General features: G+C 33.2%; 4 protein-coding genes across 4 annotated transcripts in view; 1 reads left to right on the plus strand and 3 right to left on the minus strand.

Moving 5' to 3' along the window:
• Position 1: 1 nt before the first annotated feature.
• LOC130613240 (uncharacterized) lies at positions 2–3,095 on the minus strand. Its single transcript, XM_057434579.1, has 4 exons — positions 2,699–3,095; positions 1,563–1,635; positions 1,226–1,376; positions 2–565 (listed from the first exon to the last, which is right to left on the minus strand). Exons 1-4 carry the CDS (start codon positions 3,019–3,021, stop codon positions 414–416), a joined length of 699 nt encoding a protein of 232 aa, XP_057290562.1. The 5' UTR covers positions 3,022–3,095; the 3' UTR covers positions 2–413.
• A 1,241-nt stretch (positions 3,096–4,336) lies between these two features.
• On the plus strand, positions 4,337–8,836 carry LOC130613236 (angiotensin-converting enzyme-like). The gene is made up of 7 exons (XM_057434576.1): positions 4,337–4,963; positions 5,356–5,687; positions 6,547–6,755; positions 6,829–6,940; positions 7,183–7,409; positions 7,600–7,969; positions 8,532–8,836. The coding sequence occupies exons 1-7, from the start codon at positions 4,550–4,552 to the stop codon at positions 8,707–8,709; spliced, it is 1,842 nt and encodes a 613-aa protein (XP_057290559.1). The 5' UTR covers positions 4,337–4,549; the 3' UTR covers positions 8,710–8,836.
• A 208-nt stretch (positions 8,837–9,044) lies between these two features.
• Positions 9,045–21,349, minus strand: LOC130613234 (uncharacterized). The gene is made up of 18 exons (XM_057434573.1): positions 21,242–21,349; positions 20,338–20,477; positions 19,059–19,290; positions 17,296–17,391; positions 17,043–17,183; positions 16,058–16,150; positions 15,383–15,463; positions 14,816–15,000; positions 13,879–13,999; positions 13,437–13,661; positions 13,005–13,118; positions 12,307–12,405; positions 11,904–11,989; positions 11,260–11,366; positions 10,816–10,909; positions 9,931–9,973; positions 9,664–9,732; positions 9,045–9,402 (listed from the first exon to the last, which is right to left on the minus strand). The coding sequence occupies exons 2-18, from the start codon at positions 20,436–20,438 to the stop codon at positions 9,247–9,249; spliced, it is 2,043 nt and encodes a 680-aa protein (XP_057290556.1). The 5' UTR covers positions 20,439–20,477; positions 21,242–21,349; the 3' UTR covers positions 9,045–9,246.
• A 237-nt stretch (positions 21,350–21,586) lies between these two features.
• Positions 21,587–22,522, minus strand: part of LOC130613238 (uncharacterized) — a 28,767-nt gene continuing 27,831 nt past the window's right edge. The window contains exon 15 of the mRNA XM_057434577.1: positions 21,587–22,092. Coding sequence (XP_057290560.1) covers positions 21,893–22,092 — 200 coding nt within the window. The 3' untranslated portion in view covers positions 21,587–21,892. The remainder of the gene's footprint in view (positions 22,093–22,522) is intronic.

The following is a 22,522-nucleotide window of genomic DNA, read 5'->3' on the forward strand; positions in this document are numbered from 1 at the left end:
ATTTCTCAATAATTTTGATTTTTTTTGCCTGAAATAACTGTCTCAGGCTCAACTCAAGTTAGTTTTAACAGATGGGTTGACTCAACACGCATAATAATATCATCTACCATTTAAAAACTGTGGTGAACGTAGCTTAGTTGAGCCTTGCGTAAATGTTTTGGGTGGATATCTTCTAGATGTAATTAAAAACAATCATTTCCATAAAAAAAGAAAAAATTAAAACTTATTATATAGTTTTTTCTAACATTGATGTTAGTTTGAAGAGTAGTTTAAGATCTAAAATTTCAACTATAAATTTTTGGCGAGCCAAAAATATCAACATGAAAATAGAATTTTGGAAACGTAGAGTGACTAAAGAACTAAAAAAACCTTCCGATTCAATAAAAAAGTTCCCGTGTGACACATTGATAAATTTAACATATGTTGCATGTTTTCTTGCAGTAACGTAACATAAGTCCACGAAATACTTGTTGACGACATACACCCAACCAATTGACACAGTCATGAAATGTATCTATACATCCAATAGGAGCTTCCAATTGATTTGGTGAGTTGGGTATAAAGGCTATAAATAAATAATATTGGATTTCAATTATAAAAAGGGGTACACTATGCACCCTCGTCTCTTCGCAAATTAAATAGGTAGAAAGCCTATAACATCATAAATTGGGACCCAGACGAAAACATATTTTGAAAAAATGTTTTGGCTTTTGTGTCATTTAAATTTCTTTGTAATTGTAATCAGTACTTGAAGATATCGACAAAAACTTCTGCTTATTAGGATAATCAGGGCTCACTTTTTAGAATATTCATTTTTACAACACACTTGGAGAAATTTACGGCGTGAAAGTATAATATCATTGTGTTGCATCTAATTTTTAAAACTCTACAAGATTAGTTCATCAGCGCTTCCTCATTCATCTCTTATCTCAGAATTAAAAACGAAAAAATTGTGAAGAGATATGCGTTGTACATCTTGTACAACAACTAGTCCAAATTATATGGTATGTTTTACATTGAATTGTCAACATAGGGCTAATGGATCAAACGTTTTGATTAGTTGCTAGATTTTGTCAATCAAAAAAGATATTTAAATTAGCGGAAAAAATTGTCTACCACTTTTGTGATGCAATTTTTGGGGAGATATTAATTTTTCTCATTCCGACCATTGATTTATTTTCTAAGAAATATTAAATTTTGAAGTTTTTCAAAAAAGATCCTTTACCTCCATTTCTGAGTGGTAGAACATTTTGTAAAAACAATCCATCCAAATTTCCCTGCGGTCGATATCGACAAACTATATACGTCATCAACCCGCCATACATCTCGGCGACGGAGTAACCACACCCCACTCTTCCCGTGGAACGCCACACCAACTATAACGTAAATAGGGAAACGTAAATTCCGAAAATATAATTAGTTACCAGACTTGTTGCAGCGTGGTAACCAGGACTCTTAATTTTCGACAGTACTACACTTTGACTCTTAGTGAGAAGGAATTAAAAGGCTTCGACTAATTTTAAAACATGGCCTTTGTAAGACTATTCATATTACCAGCATACCTCAGTGAAGTGACCAACTTCTTCTAGATTCGGTGCTGGATTGTTAAAGTCATATAAACCTATTTCCAAATACCTGGAATAGAAAGAAAAAGCATTGATTACTTTATTGAAATTTATCCATCGGAATGAACATCTACTCTAGGGCTCGTGTCTCTTTCCATCATAAAGAGGTAACAAAGGGCCTTGGAGACGATAATGTAATAATCTTTTAAAATTATTTCACATACAATTTTACTGACCTTTGTAAAGAAAATACCCAGCTACAACCAGGAAAGCAGGCTAGTAAATTATTATAGAAGTGGCGCGAAGACACAGAGGGCAAAAATTGTGGCTATGCTAGATTTTGCAGTGAGAATAAAAATGACTTCCACTGAAAGCAAAATTAAGCGTAACTTTTTTTTTCACAGAATAAATTACTGTTTCTAGAATAAGATCTAAATGAGTCACAATTACGGAACATGTTACTTTACATTTTTTTGTAGCATACATGAAAATGGTGTATCTTTAGTAATAGTTACTCAGCTGTGAGAAACAAGTCAGGACGACACTATATTAGCATGTCAAAACCAGACTATTTTTAATATAGCACTCATAAATGGCTGCCAAATTTCTATTTTGTGCTAACAATGCATGAAATAGCGATGTCTGAGATATGTACGACGGGTGATCCTCATGGCTTTGTAGTCGCCAGGTGGATAGCAATATCAAAGAGTATTATTGTGTTTTTAATTACCGGCCCGTGCATCCGCGATGACATTACGTATAAAACTTAAACCGGAGGTGAAAGTATCTACATCTACATTCTACGTTGAGGCGGACAAAATGCTCATATATACGTTGTTTCCTATCTTCCATTGTGCTTGGGTGAAACACATAAAGTGTCAAAGTGTTTTTGCAGGGAAAACCTTTCTAGATTCTGCAACCTTTTTCTAGTTTCTACTAGCGAAGTTCTTTGAGACTATTTTAGAAAAAAACATTTTACAGGAAATAAACTTTTTCGAACTTTCCAAAAAACACAAAATGCGCACAAGTTTCCGCCGCAAACACTTTCTTGCCTATCAAAGTACTTGTCAAGAAAACGCCTTTATCTGTTTGAGCAGAGACAGAAAAGCATGTGAAAAAGTTCAGAGCCATACCAATAATAGACGGCTTCAGCGACCGATTTGGTTCTTTTAAATCCGTCAAACCCTTTGTAAAGATTCTCTCCATAGTAACCATTTTTGGCACCTTGCGAATGCTGAATTGAGTTTTCTACTGCTAAAACTTCAGCATATTTTTGTGCTTCGCTTGCTAAATCAGCATCCCATTCCAAATTTTGCACCAAATGTAAATCGCGAACAAAATTATGCGCGAATGTTGTTTTATCTGCAAATGACACTCCATCTTCGATGTCAAAAGACTTGCATATTGGTATAACCCCACTTAATAAAATAAACAAAAACCGGAGCACTTTCTTCATTTTTACAAAATCTGTGCAAAAAGATCACAACAAAACTTTTTTCTGCAAAAACTTTGATTGCAGAAACAACTGCATTTGGAATAGTCAATCATTCATATATCAACCTCGAACCCAATATAACTACATTCATCTCTATAGGTTATTCAGAAAAAACTGGGAAGAAAATTTACATTTTATAATTTATTCAAACTTTTTTACATTGATACCTTTGCAGAAATCTGAATGGTAAACAGAACGATAGCAAATCTGTCTGTGCGTTTTTGATTTAAGAATTAATAATTGCAAAGTTTAAGGCTTATCTCCCGTGAAAGAACAAGTTTGTATAAAATAGCTTTTAAACCGATCAATATTTTTCAAAAAATAAAACGATTTATTAGCTTATTTATGTCGCAGGGTAATGGTGACGATTAAGGCGCTTGCCGGGGAAAAAATAAACGTAATGGCTTATTTCTAAAGTAAATAAAGGCAAGACTTGAAGGAAATCAAGGTCAATGTTGTTATTTTAAAGAATTATTCAACTTTTCAAGTTTTTTCATATGAAGCCATTTTTTTTTAGTTTAAATCTTTACAATTTTATTTTAAATCTTTACAATTATGTTACTGCTGGTCCTGAATAACCAGCCAGAAAGCGAGACAAGCAACCGTCCTTATGCATATACAGCAAAATAGTCGATAGAAAAACCACGGACTTTGAAATTTTTTTTAACTATAAAAGGAAACAGGGAAAATAGGCCAACCATTCATCGCTTACAAGAACATTGTGGAAAGATTTTTAAAAAATACATTAATATATTTTGTACATTGAAAACAATGAGCTCTTTATCAAAACCTAAAATTGTATAATTACACCCTCCAGCGCAATTTCTTTTTCATTTTAAATCCAAAAGTAACCTCGTTCCCAGGGCCCTTTTAGCCTTTTATAACGGAAAAAAAACATACGGCTATTTCAAAATACGGCTGTTCCAAAAAAGGCGAAAAAGGCCCTGAAGAAATGATATCCCGAAAACATCAACAGTCGATCAATTTCTTGGTATAAAATAATGATTTAACTCGACGTACTTTCAGTGATATTTTCTAGTGTAGATTAAACGTTGATTTTCCTGTAAGTCATTAAAATCGAAAATTAACATCTGTTTTGTTACCCAATACAGGTTTCCGTAAAAAATATTTGGCACTTTCTTGTGACTGGCAGAAATTTAAATGTAATTCTCAAAGTAGATCTTTTCGGTACACGATACTTCGAAAAGCATACAGCAAATACACGATAGCTGTTATATTTGATGCGAAAAGTTTATGCTTCAATACTTTTTAATAACTTTCTTTAAAATCTCCGTTTTCGGGAAATGTTTTCAAATTTAAATTTGGCAAGAAGCTATAGAGAAAAGTAGACACTTTCTACGTGTACTGTAGAGGGACGTGTACAGAAAGATTGTTGATTTCTTGGCTGATAATTTTCATTTCTTCGAGGACGAACTTTACACGATTTGTTTAATTTTTAACCATGCGTCAAAACATCAAATAGCAAATAATGATGAAGACAGCATATTTAAACATATTTTCAATTTTTTTACTGTATATAATATTGACAGGACATAGTTGCTATGGAGACAATAAAGCAATCGATGACTTTTTAAAACAATACAATACCGAAGCTGATCAACTTCAGCGAGAGGATACTTTAGCATCTTGGGATTACGAAACAGACATGTCGAAAGGTAATAAAGATAAAACAACTGAAATGAGCGGAAAGACTTCAAAGTTTGCGTTAGATTCTCGTAAAAAAGCCGAAGAGCTACTCAAAGACATCGGCGATGATACTCCGGCTGCATCAATACGACAGTTGAAGTTAATTACTAGAACGGCGTCGAGTAGTTCTTCCGACGAATCTAAAGAAGTGTCGGAATTAATTTCTAAAATGACAGCGATATATAGCAAGACGTCGGTAAGTAGATGATTCGATGGGAATTCCATGCTTATCCCTCTTTCCAGGAATCTATTACGTAGTGCACTTATCACGGAGCGTGATAAATTTACCTTAAAGGCATAAAGATCTGGGATTTTTTTGTTGTTGTTTCGTGCATAGGAAAGTCAGCTTGCAAGTCAACCTCGTCTCCAAGTCTTGTTAGGCTTTTTCTATTTGAACGGCCCGAACAAATATGAATATGGAAAGCCCAACAAGTCCTGGAAACGAGGTTGCTTGCCAGTCCTCAAATAAGGAATATTTAAATATGAGCGTTCAAACCATAACCACTAAAATCGTATCAAAGCTGACAGGTTAATGGCATTGAAGAAAAAAATGGCAGTGGTTGTGAAATTTTTTATTCCTCGTTTCAGATCGTAAAAACAATAGATGATAAAAAATACAAGTTCAAGTTAAACTCGCATTTGCTACCTATCATGTCTGAAGTAAGTTCAGAAAATCTTGGAAATCTAAGATGGGCGTGGAGAGTATGGAGGAAAGCGGTAGGTCCAAAAATTAAACCGCTGTACGAAAAGTTTGTAACACTTGTAAATAAAGGCGCAAAAGAAAATGGTTTTGACGATTACGGTGATTACTGGCGGAAAGAGTATGAAGTCGATAATTTGGAATCGATTATTGAGGAAACGTTAAAAGAAATGCACGAACTTTATAAAAAACTTCACGCTTTCGTCAGATTTAAATTAAAGTAAGTAAAGAATTATTTGACTTTTTTATGTTTTCATCTGTCCACAGGGAGATTTGTTGACAACAAGGAAAAGAACGAACAACACAATGCCTCATTTACACGTACTATTATGTATGTATTCATTTTTCACGATTCGAAAGAAATCTCCTTTTTCCCGCGTAAAGTCAACCGTGATCCCAGGGCGCTTTTATCTCTTTTTGATATAAGGACGGCGAGATAGAAATAAAGAGAGAAAAGAGCCCTGGGATCGAAGTTGGCGTAAAGTATCTGTTGTATTTTACGTGGGAAAAATGCCCAATGTTTGCAAAGAAAATTAGTGCTTCTACGTAAGACGTCCCCTTAATAAGTCCCTAACTTTACCGGCATTTCTTTCTGTTTCTACAACTATAATATAATTGCATAGGTGAATATTTATCATAGCACATCCATATTTTATTCTTAACAGAGAATGATGTGTGTAAGTCAAATTGAAGAAGAACTACTTTGTTCATTACTAACAAACTGCCTGGCAGTAAGCGGGATTCGATCCGCGGTCTCCAGAAATGGAAGCCGCAGACGAACCCACTACACTACTTGCTCTGTTGAGAATGGAATCGGATTCTCTGTTGAGAATGAAATACTGATAAATATTCACCTATGTATACACACCATCCGGATAAACTATCTGAGTTCATCATTAACAAATTGCCGCACGTAGTGTAGTGGGTTCGTCTGCGGCTGCCAGCTCAGGGGACCACGGATCGAATCCTGCTCACTGCCATGCAGTATGTTAGTGATGAACAAAGTAGTTCTTTTTAAATATAAATAAAATTGTGATAAAAACAGAAATCGCTGCAACCCCATGTTCTCTTCGTTCCAGTAACTTACTTGGCGATGATGTGGTCAGCAAAACAGGGCCGATGCCAGCTCATCTATTAAGCATGTGGGGACAAAATTGGGGACATTTGTATAACTTATTAAATCCGTTCCCGAAAAAACATATTCCTGATGTGACGAAAGAAATGAAAAATAAAGGCTGGACAACTAAGAAGCTTCTGCAACAAGCTGAATCCTTTTTTGTTTCTCTCGGTAAGTGTGCGCAGCGAATCAGTTATCAGACAATTCTTCTTCTGTTTGACGTTTTTTATCATGGTTTTTTCAGGGTTGGACAAAATGCCGAAAAGCTTTTATGAGAACTCGTTATTAAAGAAAGAAAATGGAAGGAAATCTGTCTGTCATCCGTCATCGTGGGACTTAGGACAAGGTGACGTAAGGCAAGTACAATTTTATAAGTTATCCAGACTGAGTCTTGATCTATTTTAGATCCAGCGAGTGGATTTGGTGTATAGCCTATTTACCATTTCGCAATAAAAACAGCAGTTTACTGCTGCCAATGTCAAGCACTAAGGTTGAAAAAGTTAAAACAGGCTATTTGTTCTTAAAAACCCTTTAAGTAAGACCCTATCGATTGTCCCTCATCGACCATAATGAACATTTAATTTATTGTCTTCTATAGATTAAAGATGCCATGCATGGGTGTGTCTCAAGCTGATATGATCACAGTTCATCATGAAATGGGACATATCGAATACTACCTCATGTATCAAAATCAACCGGTGGAGTTTCGTACTGGTGCCAACCCAGGGTTTCATGAAGCCGTGGGTGACACAATAGCGTTATCTGTGATGATACCTGAGCATTTGGAATCAATAGATTTGTTGGATAAATCAGTTGGTGACGATGGTAATGAACTTCATCTGTGTACTTCATAAATCTTGTTTTAAAGGTTATAAATGTCTGTGCTTTTTACTATATATTCAGTGTGACTTCATAGTGCTTAATGTAAATGGGTAAGAATGACAGGCGGAGATAGAGGGCGTTAACTAGAACCATTCATTGGATTTGTTCATACTTGATGTTTTTTTTGTTTTAGAGGAAGGAATAAACTTTTTACTCAAGCAAGCTTTACAGAAGGTTGCCTTTCTGCCATTTGCTTACATCGTTGACAAATTTCGTTGGTCTGTTTTCAACGGAATTGTGCACCCAACCGATTTCAACACTTACTGGTGGGAACTGAAAGTTAAATTTCAAGGTATGAAAGAACCAATGAACAGAACTGATGATGATCTCTTCGATGCTGGAACTTTCTTCCACGTGGCACATAATACAGAATACTTGAGATATTTCATAAGTCACGTGTTGCAGTTTCAATTCCACGAAGCTTTATGCGATGAAGCAGATCATAAAGGACCGTATCATAAATGTTCTATACATAACTCGAAAAAAGCTGGACGAAAATTAAGGTAGAGTGGTAATTAATAAGAATGAAGTAAATTTTAGATGAAGTAGGCTACCTTCATTTCACGACTTATCAATACTAGTATAAATTTGATATTGCCCACATAAATTTGTTAGATAGGATAGGAACGGGAAGATTGTAGGCAACACTCATCACATAAGGTGTTTGTTCTTAACCATCCTCAATCAGTAGTCACTGTTTTTAGTTTTTAAATAGTTTTTTTATGTCTGTAACCTTTCACCTCAATTGTATTTCGCTTCCTACAAATATTTGCATTATTATTTTACTCTCTTCTCGTTCGCAAAAATCAATTCCTATTTTGTAAATACTTGATGTAAAAATAAAATAAAAAAATTCTGAAAAATAATTCGCAAAAATTACTTCCCTCGAGGTACTCTTTCATTCTCTCCTGGTGACGACTATGTAACAGAGCGAAGAAATTTGACAATTTTAAAATGTCTTTATAAAATATGTAATTATATGATTTACTCTTTATTCCTTACATACTAAACTTGCTGGCTGGAAAAGCTATTCTCATTTCTTATTCTGTATGACTTACGTTTTAGAAATATGTTAGAACTTGGTAAAGAATTACCTTGGCCAGATGCATTAGATGTGTTGGCAGGCACGAAGAAAATGTCGTCAAAACCTATCCTCGATTACTTCAAACCACTTGAAAACTGGCTGGATAAACATAGAGAAGAAAATAACTACCCGATAGGTTGGGACGAGCAGCCATTTTGAAAAGTAAAGAAGCCATTTTGAAAAGTAGACGAGTTTTTCGCGCCATTTTTATTTGTAATTTCTTCAGCTTCTTTTTCTTACTCCGAGATTACCAATTCTATACAACTTGATGACATTTTAATATCCTGCTGGCATTTCAAAAATAATTTTTAATTATTTTTAAATACTCTTCTCTGGTTTTTTTTTGAAAATTAGATGAATGAATACCTATACTATAATTCTCAACTTCTCATTTGTGAACCTAGCTGCATGTAAAGACAGCTTCATTTCTATGAATTTTCCACAAGACTAGTGAAATAAATTTTTAACACAACTAGAAAAAAAAGATCTGTAAATATTTTTGAAGAAATATATTTTCTACATACATATTTGAGCTTTCAGGATCCTTAGGGAAATGTCCTCTTTTCCTTAGGGTGTAATCTTGTTTTTACGGTCCTTTAACTATAATGATACCGTCCCGAGAACTTCATTTTATTGTCTTCAAACCTGCATTTGTAAGCTACAGTCACGAGAGAAAAGTGTATTGTTACAATTCAGTTAGGCTTTACCAACAAACTTATGATGTTTTTCAAAATCGTTTCTAATCATTCGAAAATGTTCTTTATCAGCTCCCTCTAACAAAGTTGTAAGTAAAGAAAATTCGAAATCTGAACATGTATCCATGATGCAGTGTATCCCAGTGTCTAGTGCGTTCTAAAAACGAGAACAAATATAATATTAACAAGAAAAAGGACGGAAAATTGTTAAGAGTTACATCGGACAAGCCTTCTCAGGGTGACCACTAATATTTCATCCCAACGATTTAAGATTTTAAAATTTTTGAAAATCTCTCAGTAAAACAGTGAAAATTAAAAAGGGAGAAACAAAAAGCAGCCATTGTTAGAATAATAACACTCGCCAAGCCCAGCGCATTCTTGATCCGCTTAGTTGAATATTAACTTTTATTGACGATACCTTGTTTTCAATACCCAATTTAGCTTGTTGACAAGCTCTGACGTAATCCGCTATAATGTAGGGTGCGTACTAAATAGAAGAAATGAAAATATATATCCTTGGCGTTTAAATTATTTACTGCATTAAACGAGTTCAATTTGTGACATGATTTGATTAAGTGGAAAAACATAACAACGCAACAAAAAAATTTAAAAAGCCTTTCTTTTTTTCATTACGTGTTTATTTGAAGCGAGTTTTCGACTTCCATTGTAACATAAATGAGCATACCTTCATTATCATTGTTTTGTGGCTTCCAACCTCACGGTATAATCTGAAACATCAAATTTTATTTACATTAATTTATGGCATTTAGGGAGATGGAAATATTCCATTTTTTAATATTAATTTGAAGTAAATAACAAATATAGATAACAGAAAAATATTGTGCTTTATGTTCGGCATCAATTTCTTTTAAACAGTCAATTTTATTTGCGCAAATTTTTTAAGCTATGTTGACTTTGATAGAATGAATTTTGGACTGTTTACTTCATAGCTACTTCCGTGTTGAAAACACTGTTATTAATGTGAGTCCTGTGTTCAGAATGTATACATTAGGTATACACCGGTATTGCCTACTCAATTTCCCTCACATGGCATGGGTTGACCCGTAGTTGTGATAAGCACATGCTAAACATGCCTGCGCTGTGGACTGAACAACGGAACTTATGATTACGAAGCGAACTCTACAACCACAAGGCCACGCATGTTGCATGTAAGGACTTATTTTAACAGTCGTTTCTTCTATTTTTCTTTCCACAATCTAAAATTACCACACGTCAACAACATTGATGACATTGCGGTTTAAAAATTAGTACCATAACAAAAAAAATCATGCAACACATGATGGTGACATCAAGATTACATCTATTATTATTTTTAACCCAAAATTCATTAGAAAAAGTAAAACGTTCCCCACAAAAGTAGAATCAGTGGACAATACCAAACATGACGGCGCCATTAATCCGGCAAAAAAGTCGTCAGGCTAAATGTTTTTCACCTTCCAAAACATGTCGTATTTTCTTTGATTTTATAGTTGCTTATTGGGAACGACCATTTCACAATATACAGTTGTATCTTAAACAGAGGCCATCTTTACTAAAAAATAAAATCTACCTAGCCAAACGTTCACAGCATTTCTTTATATCTTCTTCAGGGTGAATACCCACCATTTGACAATGCGTAAATGAGACCAGGAAATTTAATAAACGTGAAAAGTGTCAAGGAAATTTCTTGAACAAACTTTTCAAAGGAAACAGTAAGATGGAATCAAATTTAAAGGGTTATAAAACAAACTGTTAATTCGCAGATTTTTTCTCCAACTGCTATTTTCTTAGAAAATTTGCTATCGAAAATATACATGCCATAATATTTGATTAAATCATTTTTCTGAAAACTTTTCCTTGAGCGGACGCGAAAATGAGAAAATAAGCAACTAAATAATAAATAAGATTTTCCCTCAAAAATCACGACTCTCATTAAAAAAGTTAGAACAACTTAAAAGGGTTGTTGGCATATGAATGGAAAGACATACAAACTATACCATCCTAGAAAAGATATAATTTATGCAGGTCAAGTAAGCAGGCAGAGATGTGTAAACTGCAGACTGATGATGAAATAGCAACTGGCTTGCCAAATGATACAATTCTTCAAACAATACCACGAAACTAAAAAAAAGAGATCTAAGTAGGGTATTATCGCTTTCCTGCCATGCTGTCTGTAAAGGCCCTTGTTTTTTTACATACATTTGATGAAGATATATTTAAACACTGAGATTTAAAAGCGCGTGAAAATTATATAGATAAGTTTTGGTTTGACGCCGGTGGGTCGGACGTACTTCAGACAAATTCCCGTGTAGCTACATTTCCAGTACTATAAATATATTGGATAAGGTACACATAAATGAAAATATAATCGGATGCTCAAGCACAATATGAATATTCTTGTGTAACGGCGCCTTGATTGTGTGTGACACATTCTTACTTATAACACATGTGTGATGATGTAATTTGTTGTCGACTTGCTTACAACGCTATAAAGGTGAAGAAGGTTTCAGAGTGAACACTTCTTGTGCTTGTTTTAGAAGTGCGTAAAAAAGTTTCAAAGTTCGGGTATGATCATCTTTCACGCAAGTCTTATTCTCAAACTCAAATTCAATTCGAATTCAAAATGAAAGTTTTAAAGAAAAAAAATGATATCATTACCTTCCATGATTACACAGTGTAACTTGATCAGACATGATGACAAACACGTGGTATATACACGTGACGTATTGTGACATCACAGAGTGCTGCAATAGTAAGAAAATAACTCAAGTTAACAAGGTGTCAAAGAGTGTCAAAGTAATCTCATCTGTACTTCACTGTTATAGAACACCCATTAAATGGAATTACACGCCTTTATTCAAGATAGCTAAGTGTAAAGCTTGGTTGCTAAATTTTTGTCAAAATATGGTAGAAAAATTTTTTATATCTGTGCAACAATTATAAGACAAATGTTGCCACAACATTTACGAGCTTTTATACAAACCGACCTGAATTGTTAAGAAAAGAGTATCAACATTGTATATGTATGACCAACTTGTTATAAAATCTTATCTGCACCAACCTTAGATATGTCAACACACGCTGTCAATGTCTTCAGTGTGGAGATGATATCTTCTATACTGTCACAGTTATTCAACATCTGAACACAACAGAGCATGACCTAGAAAACATTTTATATATGTATAAATATCATATAAATGTCACATGTAAATGTACCTTTCGTCACCTACGAGAAATGAAATTGAATTGAAACACATTTGGCGTTTAGACATCAAAATTTTTATTTTTTATAAATATATATCTTTGTTTAAGAGTTGTGCACACCATAACCCTTGTACCAAAGTTTTAACCATAATTCACGTCAAACATGAAGGAGTGTATTGCTATTCTACTTTACACATTTTTTTTTTTTAAATAAATTTCATTTTTTTATATATATTTAACTTTAGATAAGCATGGTTTGTCGTATGGCTGTAAAATTTATGTTTTTTGCACGAAAGACAGTTTGTCCATACTTTGAAAAAAATAGTATGTTAAGCTTTCACAGAACCAGTTAATATTTCGCCGTGGCTTAAGTTACACAATTAGCTTACAGACATTTAATCAATATTTCAAATGATTTTACATTCAACATATTATGTATACAACTTAGTATAAAAACACCTCCATATTCAATTCATAGTAGTGCTTCAAAGTTGAAACATCCAACAAGGATCGGTTAATAGAAGCAGCAATATATAAAGAAAAATAGATACATACCTTGGGTAGTGATTTCCATAATATTAGTTTCTGTTCTTTAGAGAACTTTAACGTGAGTACAGCACTCCATACTAACAACAAAGCTTGTTTGGTAGGTTTATGAATTTGCTCGATCTAAATAACACATCCAAACCAGATATAAAGCTTAAATAATGCCTTGCTCACAGAGTTATAATCAAGACTGCGATCCTGCAGGTGTGTAATTTTAAGGTAAACTTTCTTCATAAGCGTCTTCCTTGAAACCAGTTTTAACAAATGATTATGATTGGTTGGAAAAATTGCACGCCATTGTAGAAGCAGAAATTACCTGTTAGAAATGTTTCTACAGCAAAACCTTCTGCTTAAAAATTTTTAAATGACCTAATTAGTACCAGAAACGTTAAACCCCGCCAAAATTAAATCAACTTCAAATAAAATTTAAAAAGTGCATACCAGCGACCGAGTAAGACAATCGAAAAGTTTTGATAAATTATCATCTTCGTTTCTGATGACGATCGTTGAGATAAGTTTAGCATACAAGTGACAATGCGAAAAACTGCTATCCGTCTTTTTGATGAGAGAAGATATAACACGTAAGTCAGATTGCTTCAATAAACCACGTAGTTGGAGAGTGAAGTCGTTAGTAGAATCATACATGACTTCGATTGATGTAAGGTACTATAAAATAAATTACAATTATCAATAAACACAGCAATCAACTTATCGAAAGGATATGAAATCTTTTTCTTTCTTCTGAAAGTTACAGTCCTTTTTTTGCAGAGAGTGGACGCAATAAACAAGAACAACAGCTATCCGACTAAGAATTTCACTTGAAGTCATCTTCTAGAAATTATCGAAGTCATCTCACTGATTTCATGTAAACAATGCCACCTACTTGTTCTATATTTTCGTCATGATCATCGATACTTCCCAGGTAGGAATGCAACTGAGGTATCAACACTTTTGTGGCTTCCAAAAGCTTCTCTTCGAGTGAGTGGAGCGGACTTAAATCCGATCTGTAGAAAAATAATATATAAAATCTACTTTCTTTTCATACATGAAAATTTCCCAACTGTGAACTCAACCAAATTCATTTCCACTTTCCCGTAATTAGGAGTTATATCTCTACGACAAATAAATTGAGTACAGTAATGGTGTACATATCAATTTGAACAAAAACTTCCAATATAGCTACTAACCATATCATGTATGGCCGGCCAATCGTTTATATTTATTTCGATATAGTTTGACGTAAAAAAACTCTTTCTAGGATGTTTATTAGGATTGCATGTAACATTTTTGAATGCAAACTTAACATCCAACATTGCGGCTACAGAATACATTTTAAAATTTTAAGACTTTAAAAGGAGACACCCTTTTATAAACAATTGATTTTTGCACTTCTCCAAAAAATTGTTTAATAATTGATTACCTGGGCAAAATTATGCGGACGAGTTACTTAAATAAACATATTTGAAAGTTTGGAGAAAAATTTGTAAATTCGAAGGTTAAGGTTATTAAGAGCAGTATTTTCATCGCGGATTGACGATTTGTGGAACTTTAGAGTGAATAACTTTCATTTGCGAAACGTAAGCGAAAAAGGTTATAGTAAACAGCTTTAGATTTTCCAGGGTTAATTGGGACTCGTGGCCATACAAATCTTGCTTGCTTGCATTTTTTTATATATTTTTTCTATTTTATATTATATGCGAAAAATTTACTATTTTCAAAGAGAAATTCATTCGGGAAAATTAGTATTGTTTTTGAAATAGTATCTTTTATATTGCTTGTGACTACAAAAAATACGTTATGCTACCACGCATAAAAAATACCTCTTTTGAAGCGCACGTTGAACGATACGGGATAGCTGGGTGTAGATATGAAACAATTTACTTGAAAGGTCTTTGTGCTTCAAGTTTTTCTTCGTGAACAAGTTGAATAAAGACGTGGTTAGAGTTAACACGAATTGAAAACACACTTGCTCACTCTTCATCCTCGTGACTGGATCAAGAAGTGACTACAATGAAAACAGAAAGAATAGAATATGAAGTACCCATATACAACAAAAAAATGGACCTGAAAAGTAAAGGCTGAGATTTTTGCAAAAAGAATCAGGGTAAACACATTTTCAAAGAAAAAAAAATTCAGGAGTTTAGCAAAAACATTTTCTAGAAGTTGTCTGCTTAAACATGAAATAAAAACCAGCAAAAAGCTGATGTGTAAATATTGTTGATGACATCTCACAACATTTCTGCTGTTGTTTTATAATACAAAGAAAATACAAAGTGTTTTAATTTTCTATTTAAATATAATACCACAAATAAATACTTATTGACTGACGTTGTTGAATTACGTATATTTCTTTTAAAAAAAACCGCTGCAAATAATGAGAAACATACCTGTAAAATCACGTGTAACATGACATCACATACTTCTAATGTTTCTTCAAAATGTCTTTCACTATCCAGACGTTTCTTGATCTAAAACAAATTTTTTATACAACTACAATAAAAGCTATTTCGTTCTCAAAATATCTACATAATAAATATTGTCAGATTGAACCATGCTGCGTAAATAATACCACTTTCTTAGGTAATTTTACACTTGCTCATTGATAACCATCGAAACTTCAATAAGTGGATTCATCAACATAAAGAATTATGCCAGAAGGAACACATTTGCTTTGCTAAAGAGGCCATTAAACTTTTGCACCAGTCCTTCAACTTTTTGATTTGTACGAAATTTTGTAGGCAAGCTTGCTTGTAACAGACCTGTTTACTCACAAAATTTTACTTCAAACCAAAGTAAAAATCCTTAAATAATAGGTTTGTAACTAAAAAATCAAAAATTACCAAATGGTTGCATATGCAACAATCATCTGAAAAAGAGTTAGGCCAACGCCTAGCTTTGTGAGGTACAAATAATGAACACTGGCATTTAGGATTCCCCATAAAAACCAGCCAACATGCAATATATCTATTGACTTAATAATTCCAAAAGTTAGATTTGACACTTTTCTTGTTAGACTTTGAATTTAATTAAACAACAGCCGAGGTGCAGCACAAAATACCAACCTTTGAACATATGTTAGACACCAGATCATCGTTCTTGGATGAAAATTTAACAATAGCTTTCATGCACGAACGGAAAATTTGTAGATCTTTGTCCTACACGGTAAACAGATTAGTTTCTATAATTGGTGTTGAATCGGGGAAACACACACAAAGCAACAAATCGAATGTTCTTTTCTGATTCTATAATTTAATACGCATAAACGTCTGTCACGCAAAATGGTAACCGCAGTAGCGAGACATGCAATGCGGTAAATAAAGGACGGGCAAACCCGCGGATTTATTCACGGGTTACCGACTAGTATTCCTAAAACACTTCACAGAGAATATGTCAAAAGGAGGGTAGCCGTTAGGTTAGATCAAAGTTAGAGAGATTGCATGCCTGTGTTTATTTTATCAAAGAGTCACTTGTCTTGTCGGCTAAAGATACCCATAGCAACTCAACTTGCTAACCTTTACAGACAATCCTATTGTAAGTGAGCAACAGCGTTGTCGAAGCGAGGCGCAACTTTGCAATTACAATTCTCACTTTACCAACTTCAGTACAATAAAAAAACCTAAAAGTCGTATACGCAAAGTAGAATTTCGAAGTAATACGGCAAGGAGATTACATTATAATTTAAAAAATTCAAAAAAAACGCCCCCTATTCCCCCAATGTCTATCTGTTTTTAGTCCCCTATTCCCCCAATGTCTATCTGTTTTTAGTCCCTTATTCCCCCAATGTCTATCTGTTTTTAGTTCCTTATTCCCCCAATGTCTATCTGTTTTTAGTTCCTTATTCCCCCAATGTCTATCTGTTTTTAGTCCCTTATTTCCCCAATGTCTATCTGTTTTTAGTCCCTTATTCCCCCAATGTCTATCTGTTTTTTAGTCCTTTATTCCCCCAATGTCTATCTGTTTTTAGTCCCTTATTCCCCCAATGTCTATCTGTTGTTACATGTCCACCACCCAATTAAAGTCACTCTGTCAATTCCATAAAATGCATACCTTTTGTGATGATGTAAAGCCTTGTAGATTTGTAAGAAAGACGAGTTCTAGCGGAAATTCCAAAGTATTATACGACAACACAACAATACTCTCTAACACTATAATCATAATATCAATACAGGCTTCATTGATTTCCACATCCTAAAACCAAAACACAGAAGGTTGAAAAGCGCTATTGTCCGTATGAATTTATTTATCCAAAAAACAGCTGATTCAGTTCATGCAAAGATTTTCAGGATATAATAATCTCAACCTGTGCTCCAATATATTTCTGGGTTTCCACAACTAACACAAATAAAGCCAACAAGTTTCTCTCAACGAAGTAGTCTAACGGTAATTCTTTCACAATCTAAAAAAAGGTTGAAATGAGAAAAATTACGTTACTGAATTTCAAATGTTTTCACATCAATTGACATTAATAACAAAAAACACACACAAGTGCCGATATTTTCTCAACAACCGAACGAAAGGTACACAAAGAACATGAGTTGATTGTGCTATCTTTCTCTGTACAAGAATATATGTGGAAATATACGGGAAGTTGATTATTTGAGGAGATCGTACTGTGTCAATAAAATTTTAGATCACTTAATGTATTTGAGTGATTCAACTGTGTACCTGAACAGCTTAAAGCATAGTTGTTCGGATTTTAAAAAGAATTTGGAAGTTAAAAAGATAACATTGTCAGCAGCACAGAAGATGTACAGCAATGACGTCATCATAATCGTAATCGTCATCAAATCAAATATTACAAGCAACTTGTATCAGGGTATCGACTTGAAAAATGTCTCTTTAATAATAGTTGTATTCTGTGTGTTCACAAGAGTTGCGCGCAACTTAAACTCTTTCATCTTTCTGCCACACCATCTTAAACTTTCTTTTTGTTTTCTACTTTACTGCTCCTGTGTTTTTCAAAAAACATGTTTACACGTCATTCCGTAACAAAACGATTCTGTGTGAACATAGTCTGAGACTGCGTTGTCTATTTTATTAAAACGTTTTTCGCGCCATTTAAAAGAAATTTAAAAGAATAAATGCTATGTTAAGATGAACAATAAATTTTAAGAAGTTTTGTAAGTGATTTTTTGTTTGTTAATTATTTTATTCCCTCATTGAAATTGATTGAAAGTTATAAAAAAAATTTTAATTCTGTTCACTATATATAGCTAAATTATTTTCGTAATTATTTTCGACAATTTACATTTTTTATAAGAACGCCTAAATTTTGGCTGAATTTGGATGGTTTTTGTGTTTTCAACTAAACAATCTTTAAATAGTATGAAAATGTTGAATTTAATTTTTTACAAGCTGTTTACAATAGGAGCCTATTTCATACGAGAAATTTATGTTACGAAAAAGCAGCGTAACACTACTGATTTTTTTCGAACCATTTCTAAGCCTAAATATTCAATTAAGGTTGAGTATGGTCTTAAGTGTTCTTGAATTTTGATTAAATGTCAGCCATAATTACATCCTAATAAGTTTTTAATACTTCAGTGCCTATAAGTGGATTTTACGAACAGGTGCACAAAATACCGGTGTAGAAAATATGTACGACAGGCGAATTCTCGTAGATTTTTCCACATGCTAACGACAAGTTTCCATAATAACAGTTGTTTTCTGTCTGTCACGCGGCCCGATTTCATGTTTTGAATTTAAACATATTTAGACAAGAGCACCGGCCACCGACTAGTTTTTAATGATAATCGTAAAGCTAACTAAACTTGATTACTGGTAATAAAATCCAACCAATGAGGTAGAATATTTCCAAACCTATCACAGAAGAGTGAGAATAGTAAGAAATCATAAAGATGGAAACAGACTTTTTCAAAAGGAAAAAAAAGTTGTTTCTTGAGAAGGACTGGAAAATAAGGATTCAGTTTATTTATTTTAATTTATTTTGGACAACCGTGTGAAAAATCACTTGCAATTTTTTTATTGATTCACTTTGATGTACGAGGAAGTTTCGAATAATTCTTACCGCTACCTCTTGTACAAAACACACTGATATATTACCTTTAATACTCTCAATAAACTCTTTTTACTGTGTGATGCTGAAGTGTTTAAAGTTGTGTCAAAGTATGGTACGCTATCTTCTTCTTTCTTTAAAAGTTTCTGCACACACGTATGTAACGTTTTGTTGTGTAGCAAGGAAAAGAACTGATCGTTGATGGAGGTTAGTAAGCCACATTGAAAAGACGTGTTGTTGTAGCAACCTATGTTCTCCACCGCATTCCATTTGAAGGAACTACAACAAGGTTAAATTTTTATTGCGTTTAGTTGTGACAAATAATTTTAGTTTTAACTACGTAATCAATATTAAACTGGATAGGACAATGTACACGGTTTGAGTGAAAATATTCAAAAATAGACTAGAACTCAACTGGGTCAAAAGTACAAAATGTTCCCTCTCTGTTACACTACATGCCAATAACCAAATGCCATCTGACGCTGTTTTTGCAGTCATAAATAAAACAGTTTATATGTTTTCAATTTTATGTCACACTGTGAACACAACACAAAAACACAAACAGAAAATCTTGATAAGGTTGTCTTAACCATAACCAAGCATAGAAGGAAGAATGTCTATCGATTTTGAACAAGATTCTAATTCGTTTCAATATAACTCTTACCAAGAACAAGGAGAAAATAAAAAGAAGTTCTTTGGGGTCATTTTTACTATAAAATTTTTACTATTAAATAAACAGAGAAGCTTTAATAAAAAACAATGATGATAGAGACCTGTAGTCGTAAAGACGCAGAAGTGTGTACAATGAAATGTGTTACTAGTAATTTTTATTCGAGCGTTATCAATAATTACGTCCTTCTTGATCTTCAATGCTTCCCATAGAAAGATTGCAATTTGCATTAAGCTTTCAATCTTTCTGTTGCAGTAGAAGTTAAGTATTAAATTCAGTTGTGCACCCATAAACTAACCCCATTTAGGTATATATTCTGCTCATTTTTAACTTCGTTGCTTTTGTCTACAAAGGCATGTCAAAATAAAAACTAATCCAGTTGACCATACAAGATCAGTCAGGTTGCACAATGGGCATGAGAACCTTTTTTTGCCCTTAATCAGTTGTTTTTATAACAAACATGAAAATAAGATTATGGGTGTTTTAAAATATGGGTCAAGTTCTACAAATAACCAGAACATATCCAGATTGAACGTATCTTTTAAAAAAACTTTTAAAACTTTTAAAACGCCAACTACAAAATCCACCACGCCAGCACAACCACATGCAAAATAAATTAGAGACTAATTTAAAGAAATAAAAATAAAGAATGCAACCTGTTTGCGGTGAATTCCCAACTTTTGATCGCATACAAAGCAGTCAGATCCGTATTGTCATAAGCAAGTATGGTCAAGATGTTTTTTTCATAAAGACGCATAATTGCACATCCAAAGTTAGAAGATGTCACACCAATTACCTGAAAATAATGTAAATGTTACTTGTTATGTGTATATCATCCAATTTTTAGTATTGTGTAAATTTGTGTAAATTTTTCCTTTTTTTCTCTTTATTTTATTTGCATATCTACCCATATACATATATGCTTCAACGCTTATGTTTTTCAAAACTAGAACATTCATATCAAAACATTGCTGCATCCAGTGCATATCAGCTTAATTTAATTCAAGTTTAGCTTTTTCGATGTTTTATTTAGCATGGATTACTTGGGTATATGAGAAATTTTTGCATTGAGTAAATGAAGGTACATAAAAATTTTGGGGACAAAATTTGCAAGCTAATGACAAAGTCTTTTACTCCCAGATTTACGTTTATCTAACCACAGTTACATTACTTTGTTTATGGATGTTTTCCCGTTTTTTTTCTTAGAAATGCATTTTCCACAAAAATTTAAAGAAATTCAGTATAACAAAATGTTCTATCTCCCGCTTTATAGAACCTTGTTGTTGGAAGATGGCCCTGGTAAATTCAAATGCTCTTCCATCATTTTTTTATAAGCCACTTCTTTTATTTCAACATCTTACATTCTTCTTGACTTCACACACTTTTTGTCAACTTGTGACTTATAAAAATTTAAATAGTGTTGAATCACAAATTATGGCAATCTCATGCATCAATACAGGTGTGCATCAAGTTTGAAAGGGCAAATAAGGTAGTTTTTTACTTCATGAATCCTCAATGAAGGTTAAAGTAAGTTTTCCCTGTATATTTATTTAAACATACCTGCTCATTCCAATACTCTTCAGATAGTTCAACCTTTTTTAAAATATCATGCAATGTCAACAACGTACCAATCACACTTTCACATTGTTTTAATTTATCAAAGTGTAAACTAGCCTAAAGAGAAGGTAAGTACAATGTAGATGGCAGATCGGTATGCAGCTACATCTTTTATGATTAAACTTTAAATTATCATAAGGCACAGGAAATTTCAAAATTGATAAGCCTATCAATGACGTAAAGTAAATTTTAAGTAACCGTGTGATTAGCCTTGGACAAAACTTCTTTTACTCGTACTGACCTGCAAGTACTTCACCACAGGACTGGACTTTGGAATTATTTTCTTAATATAGCACTCAAACAAATCGTGATCTTCATCTTGGACCAAAGAAAAGTCTCGTAGTAAAAGATATAAATTATTGATACCATGCTGAACAAGTAATGCTATGGAGATTTCGTAATCCTAAAAGTACAAGAAAAAAGCTTTAGCACTTTTGAAATCCTATGTGATAAAAACAACAGCTATCTGATATTAAAATACGATAAAAACAAACATTTACACAAACATTTGTTGATATGGGAGGAAAGCACTAAATATTTCTGTAATAATATCAGTTGCCAAGATTTCAAAAAAAAGAATTCAATAATACAAATTCAACCTACTGCTATAGAGCAATCTTTCAAGTTTTCCTTTTTCACAAATTTGCCTGTTTTTAACTTTAATTTTCGCATAACATGTAGAGTTTTTTTGATTTCATCTTTCATATATCCACTTTCAGGAATAACAGCTGCATTTATTAACACCAAATAACATGACAAATAGGTTAGATGCATAGCTGTGCATATAGTTTCATCTAAAAAGAATAATCTCTTTCATATTATGTATCTTTATATTTTAGGGATTTTTTCTTGGGTTCAAGAGTGCCTATATCATAATCCTTAATTATTGTCTGTGAGCTAAGAATGACAGCTTGAAGTAACAGGCTAAGGGTAGTATTACATACTAATACATTTTAACAGGACTCTTGGTTTGTACAACGAAAACAAAACGTCCATTTAATTATATAATTCTATATGTCATATGTTTTGGTACTAAACAAGATTTTATAACATAGTAGATAACTACACAAGAATGGTTATTGCTGTAAGTCAAATACCCAGAAAGCTTTTCCTTGCCTCAGTGCTTATTCAATAGTGAGTGACTAAGATGGTGTAATACTAAGGTTAGTCGCCACACAAACTAATAACCTCAAGTTCTTTAAGACCAATATACAATCTGTTCCA

The sequence above is a fragment of the Hydractinia symbiolongicarpus genome, chromosome 10, assembly GCF_029227915.1.
Source record: "Hydractinia symbiolongicarpus strain clone_291-10 chromosome 10, HSymV2.1, whole genome shotgun sequence".
NCBI lineage: Eukaryota > Metazoa > Cnidaria > Hydrozoa > Anthoathecata > Hydractiniidae > Hydractinia > Hydractinia symbiolongicarpus.

Excerpts from the sequence above, each read along its gene's own strand:
- LOC130613240 (XM_057434579.1), bottom strand. The coding sequence starts at position 3,021 with ATGAAGAAAGTGCTCCGGTTTTTGTTTATTTTATTAAGTGGGGTTATA. Across the intron at positions 1,377-1,562 it reads AAGTTGGTCACTTCACTGAG|TTGGTGTGGCGTTCCACGGG; the intron begins GTATGCTGGTAA and ends TTTACGTTATAG. Across the intron at positions 566-1,225 it reads TCTACCACTCAGAAATGGAG|CCTTTATACCCAACTCACCA; the intron begins GTAAAGGATCTT and ends ATTTATTTATAG.
- LOC130613236 (XM_057434576.1), top strand. The coding sequence starts at position 4,550 with ATGATGAAGACAGCATATTTAAACATATTTTCAATTTTTTTACTGTAT. Across the intron at positions 4,964-5,355 it reads CGATATATAGCAAGACGTCG|ATCGTAAAAACAATAGATGA; the intron begins GTAAGTAGATGA and ends TCCTCGTTTCAG. Across the intron at positions 7,410-7,599 it reads TAAATCAGTTGGTGACGATG|AGGAAGGAATAAACTTTTTA; the intron begins GTAATGAACTTC and ends TTTTTGTTTTAG.
- LOC130613234 (XM_057434573.1), bottom strand. The coding sequence starts at position 20,438 with ATGCGTCTTTATGAAAAAAACATCTTGACCATACTTGCTTATGACAAT. Across the intron at positions 19,291-20,337 it reads TGGGAATTCACCGCAAACAG|TTCCTTCAAATGGAATGCGG; the intron begins GTTGCATTCTTT and ends ACCTTGTTGTAG. Across the intron at positions 10,910-11,259 it reads TTACTTGACCTGCATAAATT|GTTTATTAAATTTCCTGGTC; the intron begins ATATCTTTTCTA and ends GACACTTTTCAC.